This window comes from Jatropha curcas, chromosome 3 (genome assembly GCF_041381405.1).
Source record: "Jatropha curcas cultivar XTBG-Jc1 chromosome 3, XTBG_Jcur_1.0, whole genome shotgun sequence".
Classification (NCBI taxonomy): Eukaryota; Viridiplantae; Streptophyta; class Magnoliopsida; order Malpighiales; family Euphorbiaceae; genus Jatropha; species Jatropha curcas.
Window position 1 is genome coordinate 31,226,133 of NC_143153.1, and position 18,758 is coordinate 31,244,890.

The 18,758-nt window shown below is 32.9% G+C and overlaps 6 protein-coding genes and 1 pseudogene across 7 annotated transcripts; 2 read left to right on the forward strand and 5 right to left on the reverse strand.

The window, feature by feature from the left end:
* Nucleotides 1–1,044: 1,044 nt before the first annotated feature.
* Nucleotides 1,045–2,470, forward strand: LOC105639648 (salicylic acid-binding protein 2). The gene is made up of 3 exons (XM_012223766.4): nt 1,045–1,549; nt 1,789–1,926; nt 2,059–2,470. The coding sequence occupies exons 1-3, from the start codon at nt 1,178–1,180 to the stop codon at nt 2,338–2,340; spliced, it is 792 nt and encodes a 263-aa protein (XP_012079156.1). The 5' UTR covers nt 1,045–1,177; the 3' UTR covers nt 2,341–2,470.
* A 1,489-nt stretch (nt 2,471–3,959) lies between these two features.
* Nucleotides 3,960–5,347, forward strand: LOC105639970 (salicylic acid-binding protein 2-like). Its single transcript, XM_012224176.4, has 3 exons — nt 3,960–4,355; nt 4,709–4,846; nt 5,002–5,347. Exons 1-3 carry the CDS (start codon nt 3,981–3,983, stop codon nt 5,281–5,283), a joined length of 795 nt encoding a protein of 264 aa, XP_012079566.1. The 5' UTR covers nt 3,960–3,980; the 3' UTR covers nt 5,284–5,347.
* Nucleotides 5,348–6,301: 954 nt separating this feature from the next.
* Nucleotides 6,302–7,910, reverse strand: LOC105639647 (methyl jasmonate esterase 1). The gene is made up of 3 exons (XM_012223765.3): nt 7,314–7,910; nt 7,072–7,206; nt 6,302–6,587 (listed from the first exon to the last, which is right to left on the reverse strand). The coding sequence occupies exons 1-3, from the start codon at nt 7,842–7,844 to the stop codon at nt 6,312–6,314; spliced, it is 942 nt and encodes a 313-aa protein (XP_012079155.3). The 5' UTR covers nt 7,845–7,910; the 3' UTR covers nt 6,302–6,311.
* Nucleotides 7,911–9,390: 1,480 nt separating this feature from the next.
* Nucleotides 9,391–10,733, reverse strand: LOC105639646 (methyl jasmonate esterase 1). The gene is made up of 3 exons (XM_012223764.4): nt 10,229–10,733; nt 9,962–10,099; nt 9,391–9,860 (listed from the first exon to the last, which is right to left on the reverse strand). The coding sequence occupies exons 1-3, from the start codon at nt 10,595–10,597 to the stop codon at nt 9,585–9,587; spliced, it is 783 nt and encodes a 260-aa protein (XP_012079154.1). The 5' UTR covers nt 10,598–10,733; the 3' UTR covers nt 9,391–9,584.
* A 463-nt stretch (nt 10,734–11,196) lies between these two features.
* LOC105639969 (methyl jasmonate esterase 1 pseudogene) lies at nt 11,197–11,711 on the reverse strand (annotated as a pseudogene).
* A 1,444-nt stretch (nt 11,712–13,155) lies between these two features.
* On the reverse strand, nt 13,156–16,068 carry LOC105639644 (methyl jasmonate esterase 1). 2 transcript variants are annotated; one of them, XM_012223760.3, is made up of 4 exons: nt 15,927–16,068; nt 14,575–14,990; nt 13,631–13,762; nt 13,156–13,534 (listed from the first exon to the last, which is right to left on the reverse strand). In XM_012223760.3, exons 2-4 carry the CDS (start codon nt 14,941–14,943, stop codon nt 13,253–13,255), a joined length of 783 nt encoding a protein of 260 aa, XP_012079150.1. In that variant the 5' UTR covers nt 14,944–14,990; nt 15,927–16,068; the 3' UTR covers nt 13,156–13,252. The 2 variants fall into 2 exon arrangements, with proteins under 2 accessions (XP_012079150.1, XP_020537284.1); XM_020681625.3 differs by lacking the exon at nt 15,927–16,068 and adding an exon at nt 15,758–15,898.
* LOC149497920 (methyl jasmonate esterase 1-like) lies at nt 15,630–17,094 on the reverse strand. Its single transcript, XM_089718933.1, has 3 exons — nt 16,729–17,094; nt 16,206–16,337; nt 15,630–16,112 (listed from the first exon to the last, which is right to left on the reverse strand). The coding sequence occupies exons 1-3, from the start codon at nt 17,092–17,094 to the stop codon at nt 15,831–15,833; spliced, it is 780 nt and encodes a 259-aa protein (XP_089575059.1). The 3' UTR covers nt 15,630–15,830.
* Nucleotides 17,095–18,758: the final 1,664 nt, after the last annotated feature.

Below are 18,758 nucleotides of genomic sequence, written 5' to 3' on the forward strand. Positions count from 1 at the left end.
GAAGAAAAAGAAAAATTGTTGGCAGCCGTCAGTGATGACCATTTGAAACGCTAAGTCATAAGTCAGAGAAGGAAACATATTACTTTTCATTGATTAATTTCTGTTGGAATTTTAATTTTCTTTTAAATATAGTTTTAAAACATTGGATTCATATATATACATCAAATTGAATTTAGCAATAATAATAATAGAAAAAAGATGAGTAATTTTAACAAAATTGAATGAAAAAAAGGGCTCGTGATGGAATGACTAATTAAGTGATATATGATGAACTTTGTGAGCAATTATTCCTAATCATATAATAAAATAAATTTGAGTGATTTAATCTAAAAAATATTTTAAAATTTTTTTCTCCGGATTAATAATTACATCTTGAGACTTGCATCCAACAATTTAGACCTGATTATATTGCAATAACTAAAAAAAAAAAAAACAAAGAATAAAAAAGGAATGAAAAAAGTAATAATCAAAATGTTTATAAAACATTATGAAATACTTCACAATCTTTTTTCAGAATCTCTACGCCATTTGATAATCGACATTTAATATTTTGATTAACAAATTTTTCCGATAAATAAATTTTAGAAAGAATTATAATTATTTATATTTGAGTGAAAATAAAAATATTTAAAGAAGATGATTAAAAATATTGATATTATTTAAATTTTTATGTGATTTCAATCTATTTTTGTTCTTTGGAACTGAAAAAATATAATTCTAATACATATGAAAAAAAAAAAAAAAATAGAAATGAAGTTTCCTGAATTTTTCTGACAATGTGAAATTTCTATAACGTCCAATTCTTACTTACCCAAATCAAATTTTGTTCGAAATTCAATAATTGACTGCCTCCAAAAATCAATTACTTTTACTTTTTAGTCACTGACTCACTGTTGTGAGTTGTCGGTGATACGTTTCCTATGTTTGAAATTTCAAATCCCACCTCTCAATTTGGAAAGCAAACAACAGCTAGCTCCCACCAACTAATTTTCAATTTTGATTTTTTACTAATAAAACTGTATCAAGAAAATTTAATTAGAGCTAGTTGTTGCCTTGTGGAAAATGTTCAGACAGTGGACTTACAATTTCCTGACAGTTTTCTCGTTAACACCTTCTTTCATATTACTATAAATGTAAGGAAAATGGCGATCTTAGACCACACATTAAGCAATTAAAGATGGCAGGTTCCAAGAAACAAAAACATTTTGTTCTAGTCCACGGTGCATGCCATGGAGCTTGGTGCTGGTACAAGTTGAAGCCACGTCTTGAATCCGCTGGCTACCGTGTCACGGCGCTTGACCTGGCGGCTTCTGGCATCAACATGAAGGCAATTCAAGAAATTCAGACTTTTGGTGATTACTCAAAGCCTTTGTTAGAGTTTTTGGCTTCACTCCAATCAGATGAAAGGGTTATACTTGTTGGTCACAGCCTTGGTGGTCTGAATTTGGCTCTTGCAATGGAAAAATTTCCAGAAAAGATTTCTGTTGCTGTTTTCTTGACTGCTTTCTTGCCGGATTCAGTCCACCAGCCATCATTTGTCCTGCAAAAGGTATACGTGTTTCATTAATTGGCATGTTTAGAAGGCGTCGGAGCTGTTAGGATTTTAACTCTCTGTCCCATGTTCATTAGACAGACAAGAAATTCTTGTTGCATAATTTTCTGAAAAAGGAAGCTAAATCTTATTTTCAATCTTAGTAAGATTTAAAAAAAAAAAAAAAACAAAAACCAGAGCTAGGTTTCTCGTATATGTTTGAGCTCATCGTACGTTTGTTTCTTGATTAAATACAGTACAATGAAAGGACCCCAAGTGAGGCATGGTTGGACACACAATTCCTGCCCTATAGCACCTCCTTACCGCATCTTTCGACAATGTTTTTCGGCCCCAAATTCTTATCCTCCAAGCTCTATCAGCTGACACCGATAGAGGTACTTCTTCTTTCTGTCTTATCTTTCTTTCTTTCTTTTGTTTTTATGTTACGAGTCCATGTTTTCTTCTATCCATATCTTTTAAAAAGGCCAAAAATCTAATTACATTTCAAAATTTGCATTTTCTTGAAGGATCTTGAGTTGGCAAAGACTTTGACAAGGCCATCATCATTGTTTCAACATGATTTGTCAATGGCAAAAAAATTCTCAAGTGAAGGATATGGATCTGTTAAAAAAGTGTATATTAGATGCGAAGAAGACAAGGCAATACCTAAAGAATTTCAAGAATGGATGATTGAAAATAATCCTGTTGAAGAAGTGATCAAGATGGAAGGAGTAGATCACATGCCCATGTTTTGCAAACCACAGCAACTGTGTAACAGTCTCTCTCAAATTGCTGATAAACATGCGTAAAAATATTTAGAGAGCCTTTGTTTAATATTATTATATGCTAATACTATTAAATATTAATTAGGGTCATTATAATAAAACATTGTGTTGTTATCATTAGACATTGTTATCATAAAATATCGTGTTGGTATCATTAGATATTGTTGTTAATTAATTTAAATTTTAATCAGCCAAATTGTTGATATCATAAAACGTGTATATGTACAATTTAGAAGAAGAATTGTTGACAGCCGCCAGCGATGACCATTTGGAATGCTAAGACGCAAGTCAGGAGGAGAACAAATAATATACTTTTCAACTATTTCCATGAAATTTTGGAAAGTGGTTAGTCTCATGATTAAAAACTTTATTATAAAAATCCTTTTAAAACTATTTTTTTTCTAGTTTGTGTGAATTTTTTCTTTCTGAAATGTAATACCAATTTTATTATAAAAATAAAGACGGAATACAATCAAGAATGGAATCTAAATTTTTGAGATTAGCATATCGATAAGATGCTTAAACTAAAGTACGTGTCTTAATAATAATATCGTTACTACGGTTAAGAATTTTGCAATCCTCAGCAACCATACCAAACATAGAAGAGCCTATGGAAATAGAATTCAAAACATAAATGTTGACATGTCGGAGAAGATAAAATCGGACCTTACATGTTTTCATGGGCTGTCCTCTAGAGTACTTCATGGTCATCATGCTTCATCAAGAATTGCAACAGATATGGCTTCATGGTTTTGTTTTATTGATGGTGCATCGCAAATCAAAGAATGTCTGGGTTTGGTGCTATTTTTGAATGTCAAGAAGGTAATTTTATTACAACACGATCAGGACGCTTCTCACTTTATGGTGACTCCACTTTGATTGAGACAGCAGCTTTGACAAGTACTTTGGCTTGGGCTATTGCTCACATGGCAGGCCCGGGTTCTACGTTTTGTGATTCACAAACAGTCATTTATGCCCTTTACTCACCAGGAAACAATTATTCTGAGTTGGGTATTATTATCAATGATGTAAGACTTTTCTTTATAGTCGTAACGATATTTTTATTCGTTAAATTTGTTGACAAGTCAACGTAAAAGCTCATATTTTGACTAAAACTTTTTATCAATATACTAGTCATAAAGTTGATTCTTAAATTTCAAAAATTTATACATTACGTGCTCTTGAAAAATAATATATTTTTTTGTAAGATAATATCATGGCTTATTACTAGCTAGGGTTATAATCTGATTCTTGCAAAACCATTCGTTGTTGAATCAATGAACCGACAATACATTGAGAAATAATTTAAATTTCTTGGTTTAATAAACTATTATTTCACATCACGTCACATGCAATACAGTACAATATATATATTTAAAATTGACGACACCATATTAATTATTAACCAATTTTCAGATTAATATTATAAGTTTAATCTCTTTAGTCTATATTCTTATAATGGACACCGTTGATCAATTTTTTATTAATTAATTATTGCTGTCAAGTTGTGGATACATACAAATAGCTTAACCTTAAAAAAAAAAAAATGAAAATTCAGTATTAATAAGCTTAATTATCCAAAGTCAACTTTCTGTCGACTTTGCATATTAAGGGCTAATGATAATTAGTGCAACATAATTTTTCAGAGAGGGGAAAAAGAATAAATGGCAGAATTTAACAAAATTGGGAAGCATTTTGTTCTAGTCCATGGTGCAGGAGGAGGAGCTTGGGTTTGGTACAAGGTCAAGCCACGCCTTGAGGCGAACGGCCACCGAGTCACGGTGCTAGACATGGCAGCTTCAGGGATGCACCGTAAGGCATTCCAAGAGGTTCATACATTTAATGAGTATAATGAGCCTCTAATGGAATTTATGGCCTTATTAGAAGAAAATGAGAAGGTTATATTAGTGGGTCATAGCTTAGGAGGCATGAATTTAGCTTTAGCTATGGAGAAATACCCACAAAAGATTTCTGTTGCTATTTTTGTAACAGCTGTTTTGCCGGATACCTTGCACCAACCATCCTATGTTTTTGAGAAGGTATGTTCTACTATATAATGTAACAGAGTAAATATTTCCTTTTTTTGTATGATCAATCTCTCAACAAAAATAGGAAGAAGGTTGTATGCATCAGTCGTTCCGGAACTTAGCGATGATAATTTTACCCGACCTACGGGTATCCGATTCAATTCAATCCGATATTAGCGAATTCAAATAGTGAATAAGTGGATTTAGAATAGATTTAGATAGTATTTTTACTATCCGTACGGATTCAATAGTTCATTTTAAGCGGATACCTAATCCGTTACCATTTTTATCTAAAATCCATTAATGTGGGATATTTCATGCACTGAATTATCATTTTTATTATTTTTTTCTTTTTTCATAATAAGCTACATGAGAGAGCTCCAGAAGATGCAGGAGTTGATAATCAAATTTCATGGGAAGAAACGAGCTCTGAACCAATTGCATGGGTACACTTTGGTCCCAAATTCTTGGCCTCTATGATCTTTGATCAAAGCCCCATTGAGGTACATATAGAATTGCAGTTTATTTACATTAATTACTTGATTTTAAGTATTAGGAGCAGATTTTTACATTATATCATAATATTTGATTAATGATTTTTAATAATTTAATACTCAATTTAATTATCTTAATGATTTTTTTTAATGCATAATTGAAGGATCTTGCGCTGGGGAAAATTTTATATAGACCATCATCATTTTTCGTAGCAGATTTAATTAAGGCCAAAAAGTTGACCAATGAAAAATATGGATCTGTTAAGAGAGTTTATATCATCTGCGACGGTGACAAAGTGGTACCAGTGGACTTCCAACGCTGGGTCATTCAGTACAGTGGGATCCAAGATGTTATTGAGATCAACGGTTCAGATCATATGCCAATGGCATCCAAGCCACAGCAACTCTCCCAACATCTACTAGACACGGCACATAAATTTGCTTAAATATATCTTTTTGGTCAAATTATTATTATAAAATATTCTTATCTCCCCTTAGCTCTGCTCATTATCATCCAAGCTACTTAAATTTTCATTATTAGTGAAATTCTGCAAAAGCAGGTAGTATTTCGCAATAACTTTTTAAGTAGTTTTTAACTTTTAAAATGTTATTTTTATAGTGTTGGATAATATAATGTTAAACCATCTTTTAAAAGTTAACGTAACGTTTTATAAAAAAATTAACTATATAATTAAGTATTTATGAAAAGTTATTCAAACAGCTGCTAGCTACTCGAACAGCTAAACGATACTAAAACAGCTAACAGCAATCAAAAACAGTTAATTTTACTGAATAGACTCGTAAGTATGTAATATGTTTCTATCCAATGGGACTAATTAATTATCATTGTGAAAATAGCATAATGAGATAATATTCAACAATATCTAGCAATGAGGCATTAATTTGGCCAATTAGGTGGTGATATGGTTGGTCTTTTCATTTATGTGAGGAGTGAGAAGTCTCGAGTTCGAGTTCTCTTGATTACAGTTATTTTCACCAATTTGGTAAGTTAAGGGGAGGACTACTCCTATTGTGTAGCCTGCATTTGACCATTCTGATAGAAAAAAAATGTTGATAATTCTTTAATGAACAATCCAATAAACATTAGGAATTTCAAAATTTCACAGAAAATTACAATAAAACATTTTTTCTTGTTAGGTATTCTAATTATTAACAATATTCCTACCATAATTTATGTTTATTATGTTCTAATACATTTTTAAACAATTTAATTACAACAACATGTCATGAAGATGCACTACTGAAAATCAAATTCAACCTAATATTTTTAAAATAGTGGTTGCACTATAAATTAAGTTAGATAGGACAAATAGGTAGTTGTCAAGAAAGCACCAAACCAACTAACGTTTAATATCATTTTTTCTTTTTCTTTTTATTATTTTTGTTTTTATTTTATTTGTGTGTGTTAGGCACAGAGAATTCCCTATTCATAACATATCAACAAACGGTAAAATCAATAATATTTATCTCCAATCTCACGTAGGCAAGAACACAAATCTTGAGGTTTAGAAAACATGACCATATGATCAGAGCCAGATATTACCTTTACCTCCTCTGGAGGATTATTTTCAATCATCCATCTTTGCACATCATCATTTTCTTCATCACATACTATGAAGATTCTACTAACAGATCCAAACCTCTCTTTAGTAATTACAATTTCATTTTGAGCTGCTGGTTTACTATACACAGGAAAAGGTCTCAGCAACAATGTTGCCAGTGCCAAATTCTGCATCAAAAAATAAAAATTATATGAATTGTTTTTATTATCAAACAGCCAATTATTGAATTATTATAATAGAATTCGCACGAGAGAACACTTAACACATACATCAAATAAGGATCGAACAAATAGAATCATGATAATTTTGACAAAGTACGTTATAACTCATATATCTTACACACATGCCCGCCACAAAGCGATTTAGAATTTTGAAGTATTAATAGGCAATGGTTATCATGGCCATGAATTAGCGTTTGAACTATCTTAGCGTTCAAGAACATAGTTTATAGAGTTTGAAGGAGTTTTTTTTATGAAATGTTTAACTCTATAATGTTCAGCTTTTAATTAAATTTTTTTATAACCATATCGATTTTTTTTTTCTCCAAATTCAGCTAATTAAATCACTAAGGTCAAAAACTGACGGCTACTAAAATAGCTAACGTAATCTAACAAACACTGAATTACAAAAAGTGGAATATGAGATTGTTACCTCAGGTGAAGAAAAGCGGTAATAGTTGGATGCCAAAAAGTTGGGGCCAAGTAGCACAGCAGTTGGAGGATTATCAGGGCCATTTCCAAATATATATTGAGTGTCCATAGAGGAGGACATGGATGCTTTGGAATACTGTAAATTTTTACAATCAATCAACAATTATGCCAAAATCCCAATGTACTAGAATTGCAATATAGAAGAAGCACCATCATCTAAGCAAAAGATAAGCAAAACAGTACCTTCTGTGCTATAGTTTTGTAACTAAAATCAGGACCAGGCATGGTAGCAGCAGCAAAGACTCCAGCAGAAATTTTCTCAGGAAACCTTTCCATAGCAATAGAAAGTCCAATGCCACTAATGCTATGAGCAACTATAATCACCTTCTCTTCTACTGGCAGAGACGCCACGAATGTCAATAATGGCTCAAAGTAATCGGAGAAAGAGCGAAGCTCGTGTACTTGCTTTGGATGTACACCAGAAGCAGCCATATCTAGAGCTGTAACGCTATGACCTTGTAATTTTAACAGAGTTGAAACTTTGTACCAGCACCAAGCTCCATGACAAGCTCCATGGACTAGCACAAAATGCCTTTTTTTCTTTAATTTTTCATCGGCAATCTGCAACTTCTGCGTAGAGGCTACTTTGGCTGGTGGAAATCTTTGGAATTTGTTAGGGTTTTTTAAAATGGAAACTTTCTCTTGGCTATTGATTGTTGTCTTCAGACCAAAAGAGATTGGTTCAGGAGAAACAGAGAGAGAATTGTAGAGCATTTCCAGTTCGCAAATAGATTTTTTTTTTTTTAAATTATATCTTTGGATTAGTTTTTCAGCAGCTGTACATGCCAAAATATGCCATTTGGACCATAGAGAAAAGGAAAGTTTGTCTGCTTATCTTATCCCATTAGAGGCGTAAAAAAAATAATTCCAAGAAATTTAAGGTGTAAATACTATTTTTTTTTCAAACCAGTTAGTTAAAATTTTGATTTCGCTCGATTTGCTCCGATTTAATACCGTTTAAAATAGAATTGTCCATTTCTCACCCCGTAGTTTTTTGGATGTACACTCCTAAATCGAATTATGTAATTATTATTTTATTTCTTTACTTAAATTTTATCACATCAAAGGATGTTTGCGATTGAATATTATTTTATAAATCATATTGAAAACATAAATTGTGGGAACTTGTTTTTTTGATAGAATTAGAAGGTGCAATACAGTTATAGAGAAGGTTTTTGGTTCTCGATTTTCTATTTAGTCCTTATTAGTAGGCATGGCCGGTTCAGTGAACTGCCAGTTTCGGTTCACTAAATTGCCCGTTCAAGATGTTTAAAATTTTGAACCGGAACTGACATTTGAACCTCATGTTCCGGTTCTGCACGGTTTCGACGAACTGATGGTTCAAACTATGATTCCGATTCGGTTCCGGTATTAAACATATTTTTTAAAAATTTAATAAAATTTTGATTCCATATTCATAAATAAATAATAATTTTAAAATATTTCAACTTTATTAACTAAATAAATTATTATAAATTTTAAAAGAAAAACTTCTATTAACTAACTTATAACTATTATTACATTAAATTTTTACAAATTTTGCTAATTCACTAATATAAAAAATTATAATTTTTTTTTTATTTTGGGCTTGAATTAAATTAAAATTTTTAATTTTTAATTTAATTTCCTACGTATCCTTTTAGGAATTATAAGAAATCAAAACCCACGTAATTCTTTTTTTTTTTTACAATGAAAAATAACCTCTCAATTATTACAATTTATTATAGTCATCGGTGCTACTAGTCGCTCTTAATGAGCCGGAAATCAAAAGTCACCTATCATATTAAAAAATTACCCGTTACACTATTTGAATTAAATGTAACTCCTTTTTTATACACTTTTTTTTTTTTTTACAAATTAACTATTCATGTACCACTATTTTCTACAAATTAAGTCAAATCATGTGTATTTTTTTCACTACTTTTTATAAAATATGTACCATTGTGTACTTTTTTTCACCATAAATCAAATCAAGTGATATAAATTTTTTTATAAAAAATTTTAAGCTACAATTTTGTTTGTACATCCGGTTCGAACCGGATTGAAACCGCCGGTTCAAGTTCATATTTTAACGTTCATATGAACATTAACCGGCCCTTAAACTGCAATTCCAGTTTAAAATTTTAAACCGCCAATTTCGGTTTATCTAAAGTACAATTCGATTCTAATTCGAACCGAACCAGTAGCCATGCGTACCTATTAGAGAAATTATTACATTGGGATATAAATACAGTAGTGGTGATGAAGGACAGCTCATGGGTTAGAAAAGGATATTGCATCTTAATAATAATAATAATAATAATAAATTTCAGTTACAACTCGTTTAGTGTATCAAATTGAAGAAAACAGTTTGGTAATATTATTCAAAGATGTCACTTAATTTAGGAAAACACCCAATGACATTCTTTATTTTGCAATCTTAATTTCTTATCTTCCATCGTGCATCAGCGGAATTCACATGTATTTCATGGCAATCTCCTGAAGGCAAGAGCAAAGTTCTTGTGGTTTGGAAAACATGACCATATGATCAGAACCATTGATAACCTTTACCTCATCCGTTGGATTGTTTTTGATCATCCACCTCTGCAGGCCTTCTGGTATTATCTTATCTTGATCACACACAACGTAAATTCGAGGAACCGATCCATATTTCTCTTTGGAGATCACCACATTTGGTGTACCTCCACAGAGAGGGAAAGGTCTCAAACAGAATGTAGCTAGAACAAGATCCTGCTTAATCAAAGAAATGGAACAGAATAGAATAAAGTTGGGGCACTTAGGTATCATTGTCACTGTCAAGCTCAAATAGCAGGTAAAAGAGAATGGTATACCTCGTTCGGGGAGAGCTGATACAACATATTTGACAAGCACTTGGGTCCAAATTGAAATCCAATTGGAGATTTGTCATCAATTTTTTTATCATAAATAAATTCTACGCCCACTTGTTTATCATCAATTTCTTTATCAAACTGTTAGCAGAAATAGATATCGTCAGTCACCAAAAGCAAAATATGCAGATTTAGGGAAGAGTAGCAAGCACAAGTTCATAAATGATATAGATGAAAATGCCACAGGGAGAACGAGAGAGAGAATGGTACCTCTTCTTTTATAGCCAAGTAACTGAGATCAGGGCCAGGCATAAAAGCTGCAGCGAATACTCCAGCAGAAATTTTCTCAGGAAATCTCTCCATCGCAGCAGATATGCTAAGGCCACCCATGCTGTGACCTACTATAATCACCTTCTCTTCTTCCGGCAGAGACCTCATGAATTCTATCAATGGATCAAAATAGTCAGAGATAGAATGTAGATCCTTCATCTGCTTAGGGTTTACTCCAGATGCACTCAGGTCCAAAGCTGTAACCTTGTGACCAGCTAATTGAAGCAGAGATACAACCTTATACCAACACCAAGCTCCATGGCAGGCTCCATGGACTAACACAAAATGCCTCTGTTTCATGTCCTCCATAGATATATCCTGTCACTCCAACGTTGCTTTCCCTTGTGTTTGGCTGAGTTTTGATATACACATTGAGCGACAAAGCATCTACATTCTCTATTTCAAGTTCAACCACAGAATTTCAGTAATCTGTTATAACTTTTTATAGTTGTCTAAAACAGGGTAGGCAGAAAAGTTAACAGTAATGGAAGCATAATGATTTTATTACATTACCTAATTAAGACATTATTCTGATATTTTACAATTTATTTTTAGTAGTTTTCTTTTCATTGGTCAGATTTTTGTTTTTTTTTTTTTTTGTCTTTTCACACGTGTCACCGTGCTTGGATCGGATGTGGCATACTGGTAGGTAAAACACTCTCATTTGCGATCCACACTATCGATCTTAACCAAGTTAAATAATAACAGTAATAAATACAAAAGATCACAAATAAAAATAAAGGTAGGATTTTTAAGGTAAGATTTATTAATCTTATAGCAAAGCATTAGATTCTGTTTAGAAAAGAAAAAAGAATCTGCAGAATAAGGAAATTAGTAATTAAATTAAATATAAAATATAATGGAGATAATGTTCTTACTTCTGGTGGTGACAGTTGATACAATTGGATTCACATACAGTTAGGACCAAATAATTGGGAGGTTGGAGGGTTGTTGGGACCATTATCAAACATATATTGTGTGTCCATGTAATCAATTGTCTTGTTATACTGCACATTTTCCCAAAGATAATATTACCAATTGATTGCATTCAAAATGGAATTAATAGGGTAAATGCTATTAATTTTAATAAAGTATGACCCAATTTTAATAAAATTAAATAAATAAATTTAACATAATATGCAAAGATAAATCCGCGATAATTGCAGAGACTTGCCTTTTCTCTTGCAGTAGTATAACTGAGGTCAGGACCTGGCATGATAGCTGAAGCAAAACCTGCAGCTGAAATTTTCTCAGGAAACCTTTCCATGGCAATAGATATGCTAAGACCACCAATACTGTGACTTACTAAAATCACCTTCTCTTCTTGTGGTAAAGACATCATGAATTCCAATAACGGCTTAAAATACTCTGATATTGATTGAATCTCACTGACTTGCTGTGGATGGACCCCAGATGCAGCCATGTTTAGAGCTGTAACTTTGTGACCTGCTGATTTTAAAAGACTAGCTACTTTATACTAACACCAAGCTCCATGACAGGCTGCATATACCAACACAAAATGCCTCTGCTTCATCTCCTCCGTTTTCTATTTGGTTACTATGTGAGTGAAACGTAATTGGGATTGGACTATGACAGAGGCTATAAGAGATAATCTCTTAGAGAGTTTTTAGGAGAGATAAGAGATGATCAAATATAATTTACGGGTTATAAAAAGGTTTTGGAGGAGCCCACATCTTGGTTTTTTTGTTTAAAATGTTTCAGTATAGTTTGAAATCATTGTCAATGTTTTAGGTATAATTATTAAAATAATTATGGATGTTTTAGGTATAAATCAATAATATTAAATTAATTAACTCAAAAAGTTCTGATTAAACAGAACTTACGAGAAAAGATACATAAAGGTAGGGATCGAAATTGTATTATTGTCTTTGCAGGATTGAGATTGCTTACTACCTTAATCAATACTTAGTTGATAAAGAAGAATTTTTTTTAATGTGCAATTTATTTCAATTAAAGAAAATGTTAATTAAAATTTAGAAAGTATCCCTAGTCCAAAATTTTTTTTTCTTAATTTGCTACATAATTTGCTGAAATTCAAAAATGTTACTTCAACGTCGCAATTACATTCTTTATTTTGCAAGCTTTCTTCTATTATGTAAGCAGCCCAACACAAGCATGTGACGAGTTCATATGTATTTCTTGGCAATCAATAGCTAACATCAGTTGGTACACAGCACTAAGGATACAATAAGATCATAAACATACATTCGAATACAATTATTATATGCAGCAAATTAATAAATAAGATTCAGAAGTATCTCTTGGCAATCTCTTCAAGGCAAGAACAAAAGTCCAATGGTTTTGAAAACATTGGCATGTGATCAGAATCAGAGATAAGCATCATCTCATTAGGTGGATTTTTTTGGATCATCCATTTTTGCAACTCCTCATTATAAACCTTGTCTTGGCCACACACTATAAAAATTCTACTAACTGATCCATATTTTTTACTTTGGTTAATATTAATACTGCTTCATTTTGTACAGCAGCAATAACATGCAAAGGATAGGATCTTATTAACATCATTGCAAATGTTAAATCCTTTTTTTTAAAAAAAAAAGAAAAAGAATGAAAATAACAAGAAAATTTTGAAGAAAGAATAGTAATTAAATTAATTAATATAAACTAAAAATATTCTTACTCCAGGTGGTGAGGGTTGATACAATAGGCTTGACATGTAGCTAGGCCCAAATAATAGGGAGGTTGGAGAGTTGTTGGGCCCATTATCAAATATATGTTGTGTCCATGTCATTAGTTATATGAATATATCATATGATTTAAGTAATTTTTATGATGAGATGTTTTTATACTTTTCACCAAATGCTAACACTACAATTTGCAGTCAATTTGAAGCAAACAATATATAAGTTGATAATATTATTCAAAGATGTTACTTTAACATCCAAATTACATTCTTCATTTTGCAAGCTTTATTCTATTCGTTCATACATATTTCTTGGCAATCTCCAGGAGGCAGGACGACATCTCTTGTGGTTTACAAAACATTGGCATGTGATCAGAACCATTAATAACCTTTACCTCATCTGTCGGATTGTTCTTGATCATCCATCTCTGCAGGTCTTCTGATACTATCTTATCTTGATCACACACAACGTAAATTCGAGGAACAGATCCATATTTCTCTTTCGTGATCACCACATTTTGTATACCTCCAAGATCACGGCAAGGGACAGGTCTCATACAGAGTGTAGCTAGAACAAGATCCTGCTTAGTTAAAGAAACGGAACAGAGCAGAATAAAAATTCATATATAACACAGAGAAGAGAAGTACATAGCAGGTTCAGAGTGTATTGGTATTACCTCGTTGGGGGAGAGCTGATACAAGAAAGTTGACAAGCCCTTGGGTCCGAAGAGAAAACCAGTTGGAGGGTTGTTTAGTCCATCATCAAAAGTTAGTTCTGGGTCTAGATAGTCATTAACTTGTTTATCATACTGTTGCAGAAGTAGATATATATCAGAGGTTTGATTTTGTATTTGTTTTGATGAGGTTCAAAACTAATTAATTAGTGAAATTTGAATTGAAATTAAACTTATATTTTGACTTGTTAATTTAAAATAATTTCTGTTATAGATAGTTTGTTAATTTAGTTTAATTTAATCTCTTTTTTTTTCATTTTTTTCTAAAAATAATTGTCCAAAGGAGATGAACCTATTTTTCACACTTATCTTTCATGTTTACACCGGTTAGGAAAATTGCTGTGTCTTTTTGCCATCCAACTACACAAATTTCTGGATCCATCATCAATGGCACTACTCCTGTGGAATTCTCAGTATACAAAAAAAAAGGATAAAAAGACGTATGCAATACGATGTTCTTAGATAAGAAATGTTTTTGTTTGTCCTGAACTGACTCGATAGAAAATGACATGGTAATGGAGGTAAGTTTCAAGTAATGGCCAGCACTCGTATTCTATTGCAACTAAACAACTGTGTCGATAAATTCAATGTGAAAGACCCACAAGCCACACTCTTGTCACTTTCTTAATAGTCTAACCATCTTTTTTTCTTGCTCGACTCGTCAAATTACTGTTTGTCATTTAGTTTGCTTCTCAAGGTTTCTCAGAACAGATGGTTCCATTCCAGAATTTTGCAGTTCTTGAAGGAAATCAATACACAGTTTGAATTAAAAAAATGATTTAGAAACACAAGAATCATGATTAAACCAGAAGCAAATATGCATAACTGCATGGATTCCAACCAATTTGGTATGCGTGTGCTTGTGTGAGAGATAGAGACAATGGTACCTCTGCTTTTATAGTCAAGTAACTGAGATCAGGGCCAGGCATAAAAGCTGCAGCAAATACTCCAGCAGAAATTTTCTCAGGAAATCTTTCCATAGCAGCAGATATGCAAGGACCACCCATGCTGTGACCTACAAGAATCACCTTCTCTTCTGCTGGCAGAGACGTCATGAATTCCATTAATGGCTCAAAATACTCAGAGAAAGAATGTACATCCTTCACCTGCTTAGGGTTTCTTCCAGATGAAGCCATGTCCAAAGCTGTAACCTTGTGACCAGCCAATTTCAGCAAAGATGCAACCTTATACCAACACCATGCTCCATGACAGGCTCCATGGACCAACACAAAATGCCTCTGCTCCTTGTCCTCCATATCCTGTCCAACCAACTTTGCTTTTCCTTGTGTCTGGCTGAGTCTTGCTATATAGAATGAGCAAAAACAAAACAGACTTTATTCAATCCACAGAATTCCAGCTATCTATGCTTTTCCAAGATGACGCTATACATATATGTCCAAAAAGCTCTCACATTTCTCAAATTCTAAATATATTAGAATGGGCCTACAATCTTTAATTTCAAGTTCTAAATGGACATCTTTTGATAGTGATCTCGAACCAGACAAAAAAGCAAAATACCAAGCATAGGCGTTAAACCGATGCCTTGAATTTTTGTTGCCACCACACCTTACTGCATACAGCCAATAAGATCTGCTTAAAGCTTTGTTTTAGGATCTCACTGATTGCACAAGCAATCATGACAACCATGCTAAAGTTGGTTTACAAGCTTCATTGCGAAGCAAAGTACACCGACTGTTCTTTCTTAGTTTTAGGTGCAGTAATTTCGTTTCAATAATTAGATATTGTTGTTTATAATTTTAAGAGAGAAAATCTTAAATTCTGGTTGCACTTGAATTCATGGGAATTGTCTTGCACAAGCAGAAGTAACACAACACCAACTCATTTCCTAAGTAATCACCTCTGCAGTTAGTGTTAGTTCCTTCAAGTAAATAGCTTCAACAACATTATCAACTAGCACTAGTGACAGAATGGTAGAATAGAATTTAGAAAACTGATCAGGTAAGATCATCTTGACATATTAAGGAAAAGATATTAAACTGCATTTTTAGAACACTATTAATGGGAGCAGTTCAACTAATATTATCAGACAATGGTTAACATAAAAATTACATTATTTTCCAGGTTATCCTTCCTTTTTGTGCTGCATCAGCAAACCAAAACGTGCCTGCAGGCAATTGTGAATTCACAAGTATTTCTTGGCAACCTCCCGGAGGCAAAAGCACAGTTCTTTTGGTTTCGAAAACATGACCATGTGATCAGAACCAGGGATAACCATTACCTCATCTGTTGGATTGTTTTTTATCATCCACCTTTGTTGATCCTCCTTTATCATGCAATCTTGGTCGCAGACAAGAAAAATTCGAGGAACCGATCCATATTTCTCTTTAGTGAGCACTACATTTTGTGTAGCTCCATTGTCACGGAGAGGGTGAGGTCTCATCAAGAGTTTAGCTAGAACTAGGTCCTGCTTAATTAAATAAAAAGAACAAATCAGCTATCTAATTGAATGGCATGATATTTTTACACAATCAATAGTAGGTAAAAAGAATGCTATTACCTCAGGTGGAGAGAGCTGGTACAACTTGGTTTCCGTGATGTTGGGACCAAAAAGTATAGAGGTCGGGAGACTGCTTGGCCCATCATCAAATGTATATTGTGAGTCCATGAAGGAGCCGAGTTGTCTATTGAGCTGTATATTTTTCACAAGTAGATATCACCACACGTCAAAACTAGATTATGGGCAAGAAAATAATAAAATAATCCAGAATTATTATCAAAGCTAGAAGGAAAAATAGGTAGCCTTAATTTATGGACAAGGAAAATTTATCAAAACAAAACCAATTTTGTGTCCATTGGCTCTCTCAAGCATGATATATTAGAAGATGGATTTAATACTTGAACAAAATGATATGCAACAAAGAAAACTAGCAAATATTCATAGCTACAAGGATTTTATCAATTTGAGAGCACATCCTTCTTCTTTTCCTCTAGATTACAGAGATAACCAAGGGTGGGGTATCGTGTGTGTATGTGAGAGAGAGAGAGAGAGAAAGGGCAACTGAGGAGGGAGAAAATCGCACCTCTTCTTTCACAGCCATGCAATTGAGGTCAGGACCTGGCATTAAAGCTGCAGCAAATACTCCGGCAGAAATTTTCTCAGGAAACCTTTCCATTGCAACAGATATAACAAGTCCACCAAAACTATGTGCTACTAGAATCACTCTATCTTCTGGTGGCAGAGACGTCATGAATTCATTAAATGGCTCAAAGTATTCCAGGAATGAATAGATATCATTCGCCTGTTTGGTGTGTACTCCAGAAGCGGCAAGGTCCAAAGCTGTAACTTTGTGACCAGCTGATTTAAGTAATGCTGCTACCTTATACCAACACCATGCTCCATGACAGGCCCCGTGGATTAACACAAAATGCCTCTTCTTCTCCTCCATGTACTATCAACCACCTTTGATTGGCAGCATCTTGATCATATAAAGTACAAGCTGGCCATAAATAGCAAATGGTAGAGATAGCCCCTCCTGCAATGAGCATACATATATCTTGTCTAATCAATATTTCAGGAAAATTGAAGAATATTCCAAGTTAAAAAAATAATGTAACGATAATTTTTTAATTTCAGCAGATACGCGTTGGCCATTATCTAATGGAAATTACGTGTTAAACTACCAATACAATATTCCCCATTATAATACAGGCGATTGGAAATCACCAAGAATTAGAGATGTATCAGCTATAATCACAAAGAATCAATGTTGTATAAATTGTATTGGCTGTTTCTCATCACGTATTAAGGGCTGTAATGGCCATAATGCCTTGGGAAAGAAGATATTTAGTTAAATTCTTCATCTAATATTCGTTTAAGCCACTAATTTTGAAAAACAAAGTGGCTGATATAATTTGACATGATTTGATTCAACCCAATTCCATTCACACTCTTACAAATTCTCTTATTTAAAAACTTGGGACACAATAATCTTCATAAGAATATGAATAAACTGAAAACAACAACACAATTTCTTCTGATGCCAGTTTTTATTCTTTACTGCTCAACCTCAATTAATTTGTAGATTCATTTCATCAGAACGAATGTACCAAATCGAGGCGAGTAATACAATTTTTAATACTAAAACGTGTTTAACATCCAATTTAAATTACTTTTCCATGTTTTTGTTGAGATGTGATGTCACATATGCTGCTATGAGCCTGGTATACCAACTTGTGGAAAAGCTTAATTTTAGCAATAAAACAAAAGAGACAAATTTCATCAATTTTAGGAGAGCGAGTATTATTGACTATTTTGTATTTTGCTATTATAAAAGCAACGTTTGTCAAAGAAAATGGGAGAGAGTAATGTGTTAGATAGAGAGTTGGGAAGGAGAGTTGTTGTGCTGAAAATAGAAGAAAAAGAAGCCATTGTTTTTTAACGTAAAACTCTGTAAATATATTTAATTTTAAGAAATATAATTATAATTATTTTAAGTATGACTTTGAGAACTGAATTCTTTGTGTTTAATTGCATTATAACAAACACATACATATTTCACTTCTAAGCATAAATTATGTGTCTGCCATATTTCTCCTTGCTAATTGCTATTTCATGTTGTCAAACTAAATCCTAATTAACAAGATAATAAAATAAATTTAGACATAATTCATAATGGGTGAGAGAAAGGAATCACCTCTGTTGGGGAGGATTGTTCAAATGGCTGACGATGCCAAAATTAAATCCTAGTTAATTAAAAAAGGGAATAAATCAGCTGTCCAATCGTATGGAAAATTAAAAATAATACAACAAATCTAGAAAGAATTCAGTGGGAGAGAGAAAAGAACCACCTCAATTGGGGAGAACTGCTACAAGTGACCTCTTTGAACAATACATATCTTCAGCAAATTTTACGTTTTTCTGTCCACTAACCACTGTTTTTGCTTAATAGAAATGAGGGCAAATTTGTCGAGTCATTAAATTAGTAATAGAGAGTGAGAATATATGCCTCCAATCTCTGTTTTCAATGAGAAAAAAAAAAAAAAAAAGGTGAAAAAGGTGCATTCCCAGCTAGAAAGAATGAGAAAATCTATCTCCACTTTCTTCGTTTGA